We start from the raw sequence: 11,504 nt of genomic DNA, 5'->3' as shown, positions 1-11,504 counted from the left end.
GACCGATGAAGACGCAAGCTCCTCAAGGAGCGGCAGACTCTGGAGACGCGCTGCAATCTCTCGGCCATACAGCGGCAAGACGACTTCGGGTTCCTGCTCAACATTATCGGTCATCAATTTCAGCAGATCACCGATAAGGGCCGAAAATTGATTGCTCAAAAAGAGTTTCTCCGTGTAAACACGGAGAGCCTCCCCCTGAGCAACCACGGCAGCCGCCTCCCTCTGTGTCGACCGCTCTCTCTGGATGATGAGCTGGTCTTTGGCACGCTGGGCTTCATCCTGAGCCGAGATCATAGCGGCCCTTGCCCTCTCAAAGTCTGCCCGAGCCTGTTCGGCCTGGTGACGAGCAGCATTCAAATTCCTCTGCATCTCATCATAATCGCTGGACGCTTTAGAGAGTTCAACTGTGACGAGTTTGCAGAGCATATTGTTCCTCTGAAAATGGAAAAAGGAAAAAGTCAACAGAGGGGCCACAAAAAAAATATAGGAAAGAAGCAAAGCCAGAAAATCAAGAAGAAAATTCACCTCTACAAAGTCCTTTGGCCATAAAAAGGGCTCAGAGATATGCTCCGAAGTGGCCGTAACCACTCCTGATCCATAACCCCCCTGGACAATGTCTCTCTCTGGCGCTTTTGGGGGTTTCTGAGTCTTCGCCTTCCCCCTTGCCGAGGTCGATCCCGGCTTTTTTGGATCCGAAGACTGACTCGAAGAGGTCTTCTGCCTCTTCGGATTCTTCTCGGCATCAGACGCCGAGCTGGTGGTTTTCTGTTTCTCCGGCTCCTTTGATTCGGAGGATTTGCGACCAAGCCTGCTTAGCATGTTCACTGCCAAAAAGCAAGAAAACAAAGTTAGTTTTCGCCGCTAAAGCAGTAAAGCATAAAAAAGAAATCCTCACCCTCAGTCTCTTCGTCCGAAGACGAGGAGTCGAACACGAAGTCACCCTTGACGAGCTCAGATTCCAAATACTGTTTCCTAATCATGGGAATCTTATTGAGCCCGCCCTCGAGCTCGTCCAACGGTTCTACCCGAGGATGAGGAATTACGGACTTCGGCCCTCTCCAGGAAAAGTCCGGAGCCGCTGTCCTATTGTAAAAAAATAAGCGATTTTTCCACATCGGCCATTTGGTTTTACAGAAGGCTCTAAAGGGCTGTAAAGGGATCAAGTAAAACCAGGATCCCTTTCTCTTAAACTGAAAGAAATTAAGGATTGCCCTCAGAGACAGATCCTTTTCTAGTCTACGCAGCTCGGCAGCAAAGGCCGATAAGTGCCTCCAAGAATTTGGAGTCACCTGACCTAAAGGAAGTTGGAAAAAATCAAGAAGCTCTACAAAGGCGGGGGGAAGAGGGAAACGAAGCCCGCATTCTAAGCAGGCTTCGTAAACGGTGGCATAACCCTCCGGCGGCGAGTTAGCCCTATGAGTGTCGTCGGGAATCACCACTAACCCCCCAGGAAGAAAATATTTTCTGTGTAAGGATATCACAGTATCCTTACTCAAAATGCTGTGAAAATATTCTACCGTCTTCTCCCCGGACTTTTTCCGGCCAGAAGATCCCTTACCCCCCTTCCTACCACTACCTGATTCAGAAACAGTTTCAGAAGAAGAAGACATGATTCTTACTCTTTGATGGTCGAAAGTCTCTGAAGAAATTCTTGAAGAAGCGGAAGAAAATTTTACGAAAAAGAGAGAGAATGCAGAAGAAATAATCGCAAAAGTGTTCCAATGATGAAGAAAGGAAATATTTATCAGATTCGCAGAGGCATTTCAAATTCGTCGCACCGTTTCAAATCCCACTTTTTCTGGATTCTCTGGCCGGATTTGCTGTCACATTTAATGCAGACACGTGCAGAGCACGTCCCCTGACGTCAGCCTCCCCCTTACACTTATCCGAAATGCCGAAGTGATTCACTTCGCTTTTCGGGGGGGGTGGTGATGGGATACGAACTAAACAACTAAACAATAATTGCGAGCCCAATAGCAGTGACGGCCCATCAGCCCAAAACCCAAGAAAGAGTATCAGTTCGGCACAACCAAAGAGTTCGGTCACAGCCTATAGCTCGGTAAAAGCCGACCAATCGAGCTCAACTCTCAGATCGGCAAAAGCTGATCGGCAAAGTTCAGCAGTTCGGTCTCAGTATTCGACCGAACAAGGAGATAGTGGACCCATGCAGGATCTCCACGACCTCCATTACACCCACGATCTATTTAGTGGTATTAAGCAGTTATCAACCCCCCTACCAGGGCTGCAAACCACGATCTTAGTTCGAATGTATAAATAGAACTTAGATCAGATAGACCAGGGTTAAGTTCTCTAGATCCTGAATCTCATATAGCAAATCAGTATTGTAATCTGTAAGCTAGATCAAGCAATACAAATTTGCCCTCTATTCTTCCCGTGGACGTAGATTTACCTCAGTAAATCGAACCACGTAATTTTCAGTGTTGTGATCTTCATTTATTACTTGCATTTATTCCCATCAAAAATTCGCTAAATCATCATATCATATTCGCAAAACAACGGTAAAAATAGAAATCAATAATTTGAGATGGGACGGAGGGAGTATCTCTCTTCTTATTATATTTCATGTTTTCAAGTTCGCTCAAGTGGTTGCCATGGTCGTCGGATTCTGGGCATAATCAAGGTATTCCTAGTTTATTGTGCAATCTGCCAAATAAACAGCTATTAACTAATTAAAGTTTTCTCATTAACGTGAGATTTACAACTATAATAACAAAATTAATTGAAAAAGATGAGATACAATTTTAATAACAAAATAACAAAAAAAAAGTATTAAAAGATGAACAGATTAAATGAAAATGAACACAGATAAAACATTACATAGCTAAGTTGAAATTAGGTCACATAAATATGTGCATGATGCTATCTAGTAATAAGGGTTTAGAAGTTATATGAGAAGCTAGTATTTTATTGGACTATAATTTGTTCAATAGTTTTTGTTTTTAATTAAACCAATATCTATCTTTTCTGCTAAAATAACATTATTGTGAATTCTTAAATAATTATCCCTTTATATTGTATGGATTAGATAGATTGCTTTATGTCACCTTAAATATATTAATACTCTCCCGTCCATCAATATAAGGCCAATTTTATCGGGCACGAGCTTAAGAAATGTAGTAAAGTGTTAAGTGAGTGGAAAATATGTCCTACTTTAATTATATTAGATTTATAGTGAAATACGAGTGAAATAAAGTTAATAAAATATAAAACTCATTACCAAAAATGATATAATAGTAAATGAGACATTTATTGATGGATGAGCGAGAAAATGAGATATTTATTGGTGGACTTGAAAACAATTTTTTTTAGCTATTCATTATTTTAGATTTATGTAGATATCTCAAAATTATGAGTGATATTAAAATTAAATTTCTATAAATTTGAAAATTTCAACTGATGGGACCGTGGGAGGTGGGAGCTCGAGCCAGATTAATAGGTCCACAATAAAAACCCGCCTTCTTCAAAAAATCACTCAACAAACCAGAAACCCATAAACCCTAGCTAGCTTCTACCTAAATCATCAATGGCGATCGAGTCGATCGACCACTCCACCATTTGCGAAAACGGGAAACCACTCACGCTCAGCCGAAACAACCACAGCCAATTCTTTGGTAGAGCTATTTTCCAGCTGAAATTGATCGATTCACGAACGAATGATATATCACTAGAGGTGTTTGATTAATTGCCAACATTGAACTTTTGCAGTATGGAGGGAGTTTTTATGGGGGGCGATTGCGGGCGCTTTTGGGGAAGGGATGATGCATCCTGTTGACACAATTAAGACACGCATGCAAAGCCAAGCTATATTCAGCGGTAGCAAGGTGATTCTTCTGGATTTGGAATTAATGCGAGTCTATATATTCTGATACGTGATATTGCTTATTCTCAGAATCAAAATAGTGCAATGCAAATGGTTCGTGCTGTTTGGGCTACGGATGGTTTGGCTGGTAAACAATTTTTTCATCTTCTCTGGTCCATTTGTATTTCTTAAAATAGAAGCATTGCGTCTCGTGAAGGAATTGTGTATTTGATAAACTTCTGGATTTGAAATGTGTCATCTTATATGTGTACTACAATTATGAGCGTAATTGTTGGATAGGCTTGTACAGAGGAATTGCACCTGGAGTGATGGGATCTCTTGCTACTGGAGCTACTTACTTTGGAGTAATCGAGTCCACAAAGAATTGGATGGACGAAACATATCCTGGTGTTGGTGGTCACTGGGCACATTTCCTAGCTGGAGCAATAGGTATGTTTTTGAACATCGTCTTTACCCTGTGTAGTGCGTGGTGGGCAGTTAGTACGTCTATGTAAAATTGTTCATTTTCTGAGATTTCTTTTCCCCTTTTCCCAATTCTCTAAAAGTGGCATTGCGTCGATTTACTTATGATAAGTGTCCTCTGTTTCTTTATGCTGTTCAGGGGATACACTTGGCTCTTTTATATACGTTCCTTGTGAAGTGATGAAGCAACGCATGCAGGTTCAGGGCTCTAAGAAGTACTGGACTTCTGTTTTAGTGAAAGAACGTTCTCAGGCAAAACTTGGTATGCCCACATATGGCTACTATCCTGGAATGTTTCAAGCTGGACGTTCAATATGGAAGGAACAAGGGCTAAAGGGATTATATGCGGGGTATCTACTATCTTAATCCTGAGTTACTTGTCTCAATAATTTGTTTTGTAAACCTGTTGCATTCACGACATGATCTGTTGGAATCTTCTTAGTTGTTGAACATAGAGTACGGAAATAGCATTCCATTAGAAATTGGTTTTTAATTTAAGACATTAGAACAGACAAAGTAGATGATACTTGCATGATGTTAGGATTCTATTCTGCACCATACTATCTGGCCAATCAAAATACGATTCTATTTGATTATGTCAATGAAATTAATATCTCTGTAACTAGCTTTTACTTTTGCTGTTTGCATCTGATAAGTTGTATCTACACTCAATTGTGTTCGTATAGAAGAAAATGTTGATTTCATATCTTGAAGAATAATATGCTGTTATTTTGTTGCAGATACTGGTCCACACTTGCACGAGATGTTCCATTTGCTGGACTTATGGTATAAACTCTGACTGGCTTCTAATCATCAAATACATTGGCTACAGTATTTGTTTATATCTCCAGCTGGGGCTAGGTCTTGCCATGCTCCTTTTTTTTGAAATATGAGAATCAATCAGAATACAAAAATGAAATATAACATGGATCACTATCTAGTTGAATTTTTATGCCTGGCTTGGATGGTTTTTGCAGAAAAATTGTGAAATTTAAGGAAACCTAAGGTTGATGTGTGACAGTGTGAGATGATTAGTTCCTTGTTGTCAAAACTGAGAAGTTTATTTGTTCATGGGGTTTTCACAGTTATTTCCCAAAACTCTTTCCCAAGTATGTCCCCATCAACCTTTCATGTTAAAAGAAATGCAAAACTCCGCTGAAAGCCTGAAAGTTAGAAGACAATATTTTGTGCCAGTGTTTCTGTTTGGGAAAAGGAGTTCAATGAATTGTGCTTGTTACCTTCTTCTTGCTTTTTAAATATCTGCACATGCTTTTGCAGAGATGAATATCATATTAAGATCTACACAGATATATCCTTATCTATCTGTGACACCATTTATGAAACTATAACCTTGTCTAGCATGTTCTACCTCTCTGTACAAAAAGATGCAGCCACCTCTATCTTTCTTTTTTTCTATGCTTATCGTGTCCATGAGTATTTCAATTTGGACAATTTTCATGTCGTTTAATGTATCCACTTTCATTACTTCATATGATGCTCAATAGATTAATATGTGTTTATATTGCAGGTTACCTTATATGAAGCTTTTAAAACCATGTCACAATATGGGAAACTGAGAATTTTCCCCAATTCAGATTTCCATACTAATAGTACTTTTGAGGGGCTTGTATTAGGAGGACTAGCTGGTGGTATGTTATGCTGTTTAAATTCCATAACATCTCTCTCTCTCTCTCTCTCCTACCATCACCCTCGTACTCCTCATATGAAAAGACTTTATCATTCTAAGAAGTTACAAGCTTGAGATATTATTTTTTCGTTCAGGTTTGAGTGCATATCTCACTACTCCACTGGATGTTATCAAAACCAGATTGCAAGTACAAGGGTCCACCATTAGGTAATAGCGAAGTTTTGATTCTATTATTCAATAAGTCTAAGTCGCTGCAAAGTAATATGTTAATACTTATTCAAGAAGAAATAATGGGAATTTATTTATTCTAAAATAGTGTAGTACTAGGAGGGAGTACTTTTTATTTTCACCAATAGATTGTGCTGCTTTGTTGGGCTTGTGAGATAGAAATTGCTACTGGAGAACTGGTCTTCAATATTTACATTCCTTTGGCCTTTATATTCTTTTAGTGTCACTGAATGTGACGGGGTGTTTTTATATTCCAGTTCACAGTTAAAAAGACCTTTTGTACTACATTATCCTTAACATAGATTTACTTATCCAGGTATACGGGATGGTTGGATGCCGTTTATAAGGTATGGCATGCTGAAGGAGTTAAAGGAATGTTCAGGGGTGGTGTCCCCAGAATTGCATGGTATATACCTGCATCAGCTCTCACCTTCATGGCCGTAGAATTTCTTAGAGATCATCACAAATCAACTAGTATATCAATAGACAAAAAAGAGTCTTCGTTGCAAGAGGCTTCTTGAAGAGCTGATCCTATATTCGATCTATCAATGTTCAATACGTCAAAGGGCTAGGAATATGATATACACAGGAAACAAAGGTATATTTTCATGTCCATGTACAAATCAAATCAGACTTCAAGATGAATTTTCAGTAACAACCGGCATTGCAGGTAAACAAATGTCTCGTTCTATTTGACTTTTCTTGAGAAACTGTATGTCTGTATGTACATTGTACATAAATAATTTGTCTTGTTAGAAGCAGAAGCAACTAACAGGAGCTTTTCCTGTAGCTCTCATTTCCCTAGCTTTGTCTTTCACGGTGGATTCTTCATGTTTTCTTTTCTCCTCGATCCGTGCTCTTGTTCCCTGAGCTACATGATCGATCCTGGCTATCTTGTTATAGTAATGCTTCATGTTTCTTGATTTTTTGAGTTCCAAATCTCCCTGCGATAACAACACACACTTTAAGCCACTATAAAGTTTACTTGCCTACCTTTTAAAAGTCAAGAAGCAAACCTTCTTCCTTTCAATCCGATGTTTCTCTCCCAATTTCTTCTCATTTTCCCAAGCCTTAATGTCATTGTGCAGATTCTCATACCTATACATAATAGTACTGAAAACTCAAAATCTATGCTTGAAACTAAAGATCCCGTCTCTGTCACCATAAAAAGGCATCTACTCTCACCGTTTACGAATCCTGGCTATCTGAGCCTTTTCCCAAGCATCTGCTTTAGAATCTGATTGTCGAAATGGTTGTGTATACCTTCTATCACCAGTAAAAGAAATCGCAGGCGTAACAGAGGGTGAAGGTGAACCCCTGGTCTCTTTCATAGATGCCTTTCTCATTGAATCTTTCATGCACCCCAGAAAAGTAAAAGAGTATAACATATAAAGTTGTAATTAAAATAATTAAAAGAGATTCGAGAGAACTGTTAGTACCTCGTTGTTGCAGCTCTTGTTTTCTGGTATTTGCTCTTGCAGTTTTAGGATTTGGAGTTATTTCACCAAGAGAATGTATGGCATGAGCAGAAGCAGCAACTGCCGAAGCAAAATCAGAGTCGTTGGCTTCATAATTGCGTCGCATCATTGGATTCGATTTTGATTAAATTTGTTTACGTTGTTATGAACAGTGGGAGATGAAATCATAAGACAAACAAACACACTTATATATATGTATGTTTGAGCAGAAAAAGTGGTGAAAAAGCAAAGAATTCTTGTTTCTTTTCTTACAATCTTGGAGTTGTCTTCGACTCTCAGACGTTGTAAATGTGGAAGCCATCTTTCCTCTTTACAGAGAGCTCAAATTAATTAAAAAGTTAGCTTTTACAAAGTTTTGGTTGAATTGAGGCTTGTGATAATCATATTCTGATTCCTTTTTTTTTTTGCAGTATTCTTATATCCTTGTGTGTGCACGATGCATGTTAGTTTGTAGTTGGAGTTTGTAAGGATCACCTATAACATCTTCTTCTACATTGCCTAATACATCAATAAAAAATTGACATATGGATGCTCTTCAAGAAAATAAAATAAAGATTAAAACTCTAATTACTACCTATTGCATCTCCTATTACATCTCCTATTCCTTTTATAAAGATGTTTTAGTCTAATTTTCTTTATAAACAGAGTGACTATGTGCCAATTTCTAATTGATATATTAGAAGATTTTTAGGATAATTAAAGTTTTTAATCTTTATTTTCTTTTCTTAAAAAGAATTCATATGTCAATTTTTTATTGATGAATTAGGAGATGTAGTAGGGGAGATGTTATAGGTGATCCTCACCGAGAGTAAATGCAATTATTCGAGCATTTGCTTCAATATTTATACATCTTTTGAATAGCAACAATTTCTATTTCCGTCATGTTTTCGATTTGGTTCGGATCAGATTTTTTTTAAAAGTAGATGTTTCGATCGGATCAGATCAGATATTTTGAAATCCGATGCAATCCAAAATATATTTATGAAATCCGATGCAATCCAAAATATATTTATATACTCCCTCCGTCTAATAAAAATAGAAATTTTGGGATGACATGAGTTTTAATGCATAATTTGTAAAGTATGAGAGAGAGAGAGAGAGAGAGAGAATATTGGAGTATGTTAGTGTAGAATGTGCCCCACCTCATTAGAAAGAAATATCAAAAATAGAAGTTGACTATTTTTATGTGACAAACCAAAATGAAAAAGTGTTTATTTTTATAGATAAATGATGTATATATTATACGGAGTACCACTACAAATATAAACCCAAACAAATACTGTACTACATAAAACCTTTGTGTTAACAATTCTAATGGTGATTTCGTAGTATTAGATTTTCAAATTTATGATTTTTTCCATTGGATTTTCGGATTTTATACTCTTATGCAATTTCGGATTTTTTGGATCAGATTTCACAGTTCGAATTTTAAATTTTGGATATGGATTTGGATTTTTGGATTAAATCAGATTCATTAATCATAAAATTTCAAATTTTCGGATCGGATGGTTTGGACAAAAATCCGAATGCTCACCTCTACTCAAATAAGTATAAAAAATTACATTTATTAAATACCACCGAAGATTATATTATCTAAATTTATTAAAGATTAAATAAAATTAATTGCTGAAATTTTTTTGGTGCGTGACCAAACTGAGATTTTGTTGAAGACAATTATGAGCATGTATCACAAAATTGAGGCGGCACGCCATAATTTTGGGGTTGACTTGAATTTCCAAGCTACAACCAACTTCTTCATCCAATATGTTAATGTTAGGATAGTCGACTGCAATATTAGTTTGATATTGTCCGCTTTGGGTCAAGCCCGCAAGGATTTGTTTTTGGGTATTAGTTTGATATTGTCCGCTTTGGGTCAAGCCGCACGGATTTGTTTTTGGGTCACTCCCAAAAGGGCTCAAACTAATTGGGGTTGGACAGGAATTATATACACCTTCCAACTTCTCTCACTCATCCGATGGGATAGGTTTGTACCCCAACAAACCTCCCCTCAAACCGAGACCACATCGGGAACGCAGTCGAAATGTAGTTGACACAAACATAGGTCGTTCCAACCCTGGCCCCTGGGTCATCCTGGCCCCGACTCTAACCCGAGTCCTTCAGGACCCGACCCTAACCGTGGCTCTGATACCACTTGTTAGGATCGTCGACTGTAACATTAGTTTGATATTATCCGCTTTGGGTCAAGCCCGCACGGATTTGTTTTTGGATCACTCCCCAAAGGGCCTCAAACTAATTAGGGTTGGACAAGAATTATATACATGATGAATCCGCGAATTTCTGATGGTGATGAATGCAGGAAGATGCAGATCACGACACAGAGATTTTACGTGGTTCGATTTACTGAGGTAAATCTACGTCCACGGGAAGAAATGAGGGCAGAGTTGTATTGCTTGATCTGTTTTCTTACAGCTTACAATACAGACTTGCTATTTTGTATTTGATCTCTAGAAAGCGAGAGAGTCTATTTAGAACTTAACCCTATCTATCTGATCTAGGTTCTATTTATACTTTGAACCAAGATCGTGGCATGCAGCCATTTACTAGGTAGTGGATGTCGTGGAGATCGTGGCGATCTTGCATGGGTCCACTATCCTGCATGAGTTAATGACTGCTTGACACCACTAAATAGATCGTGGGTGTAGTGGAGGTGGAAATCCTGCATGAGTCCACTATCTCCTAGTTCGGTCGAATACTGAGACCGAACTGATGAATTATTGCCGAGCAGCTTTTGCCGATCTGAGAGTAGAGCTTGATACCGACCTGAGAGCAGAGTTTGATTGGTTGGCTTTTACCGAGCTGTAGGCTGGGGCCGAACTCTTTGGTTGTGCCGAACTGAACTCTTTAGTCATGCCGGACTGATACTCTTTCTTGGGCTTTAGGCTGATGGGCTTTACTGCTGTTGGGCTTGTTTAGTACGTACTCCATCACTACCCCCCCCGGGAAGCGAAGTGAATTACTTCGGCATTCTGGATAAAGGTACGGGGTAAGTTGATGTTTGTCCTCGGTCTTATGAAGTGAACTCTTCTTTGACCGGACTCGTCTTTGATCTGATGAAATAAACATCTTTGACCGGACTCGTCTTTGGTCTGATGAAATAAACATCTTTGACCGGACTCGTCTTTGGGCTGATGTAATAAACATCTTTGACCGGACTCGTCTTGTGTCCTAATTTGGCGAGTTTTATCGCTCGGATCGGACTTTCCGTCGTCCTAATTTGGGGATCGGACTTTCCCTTGTCCTAATTTGGGGATCGGACTTTCCCTTGTCCTAATTCGGCGAGTTTTATCGCGTGGATCGGACTTTCCCTTGTCCTAATTCAGGCAAGTTTTATCGCGTGAATCGGACTTTTGTTGCAGTTCGTTTCAGACGAAGTGCTTGATTTTTAAGCCGAATTGTGGTCTTGTATCCTCTTTAGAAGCTTGGACTTCACAATCGTTGGCTTATTGCAGCTCGTTTCAGACGAACTGCTTGTTTAAGCTGAATTGTGGTCTTGTATCTTCTGTAGAAGCTTTGACTCACAATCGTTGGCTTGTTGCAGCTCGTTTCAGACGAACTGCTTGTTTAAGCTGAATTGTGGTCTTGTATCTTCTGTAGAAGCTTTGACTCACAATCGTTGGCTTGTTGCAGCTCGTTTCAGACGAACTGCTTGTTTAAGCTGAATTGTGGTCTTGTATCTTCTGTAGAAGCTTTGACTTCACAATCGTTGGCTTGTATATGTTCTAAGAAGGGGATCAGCCTTCGAAGAACAAGATACCTCAGTAACATTTGTAAGAGACGACACGCACATAGACAGACAAAACGCACAGACAAAACGCACAGAGACAAA

At 38.9% G+C, this 11,504-nt stretch overlaps 2 protein-coding genes across 2 annotated transcripts; one reads left to right on the top strand and one right to left on the bottom strand.

The window, feature by feature from the left end:
- The first annotated feature begins 3,465 nt into the window (after window positions 1-3,465).
- On the top strand, window positions 3,466-6,909 carry LOC121761285 (S-adenosylmethionine carrier 1, chloroplastic/mitochondrial-like). The gene is made up of 9 exons (XM_042156929.1): window positions 3,466-3,632; window positions 3,727-3,842; window positions 3,911-3,968; window positions 4,121-4,270; window positions 4,443-4,653; window positions 5,044-5,089; window positions 5,832-5,952; window positions 6,086-6,158; window positions 6,496-6,909. Exons 1-9 carry the CDS (start codon window positions 3,545-3,547, stop codon window positions 6,698-6,700), a joined length of 1,068 nt encoding a protein of 355 aa, XP_042012863.1. The 5' UTR covers window positions 3,466-3,544; the 3' UTR covers window positions 6,701-6,909.
- Window positions 6,910-6,925: 16 nt separating this feature from the next.
- LOC121761286 (remorin 1.4-like) lies at window positions 6,926-7,998 on the bottom strand. Its single transcript, XM_042156930.1, has 4 exons — window positions 7,619-7,998; window positions 7,365-7,530; window positions 7,196-7,277; window positions 6,926-7,123 (listed from the first exon to the last, which is right to left on the bottom strand). The coding sequence occupies exons 1-4, from the start codon at window positions 7,764-7,766 to the stop codon at window positions 6,932-6,934; spliced, it is 588 nt and encodes a 195-aa protein (XP_042012864.1). The 5' UTR covers window positions 7,767-7,998; the 3' UTR covers window positions 6,926-6,931.
- Window positions 7,999-11,504: the final 3,506 nt, after the last annotated feature.

The sequence above is a fragment of the Salvia splendens genome, chromosome 13, assembly GCF_004379255.2.
Source record: "Salvia splendens isolate huo1 chromosome 13, SspV2, whole genome shotgun sequence".
Classification (NCBI taxonomy): Eukaryota; Viridiplantae; Streptophyta; class Magnoliopsida; order Lamiales; family Lamiaceae; genus Salvia; species Salvia splendens.
The sequence above is the reverse complement of the archived record's forward strand: the minus strand, read 5'-3'. Positions and strand labels throughout refer to the sequence as shown.

Bases quoted from the DNA above. Each gene is read 5' to 3' on its own strand.
- LOC121761285 (XM_042156929.1), top strand. From the start codon at position 3,545: ATGGCGATCGAGTCGATCGACCACTCCACCATTTGCGAAAACGGGAAA. The intron at 3,843-3,910 runs GTGATTCTTCTG...GCTTATTCTCAG, and splicing joins CTATATTCAGCGGTAGCAAG to AATCAAAATAGTGCAATGCA. The intron at 4,654-5,043 runs GTATCTACTATC...ATTTTGTTGCAG, and splicing joins CTAAAGGGATTATATGCGGG to ATACTGGTCCACACTTGCAC.
- LOC121761286 (XM_042156930.1), bottom strand. From the start codon at position 7,766: ATGATGCGACGCAATTATGAAGCCAACGACTCTGATTTTGCTTCGGCA. The intron at 7,531-7,618 runs GTACTAACAGTT...GGTGCATGAAAG, and splicing joins ACAAGAGCTGCAACAACGAG to ATTCAATGAGAAAGGCATCT. The intron at 7,124-7,195 runs GTTTGCTTCTTG...TTGTTATCGCAG, and splicing joins ATCGGATTGAAAGGAAGAAG to GGAGATTTGGAACTCAAAAA.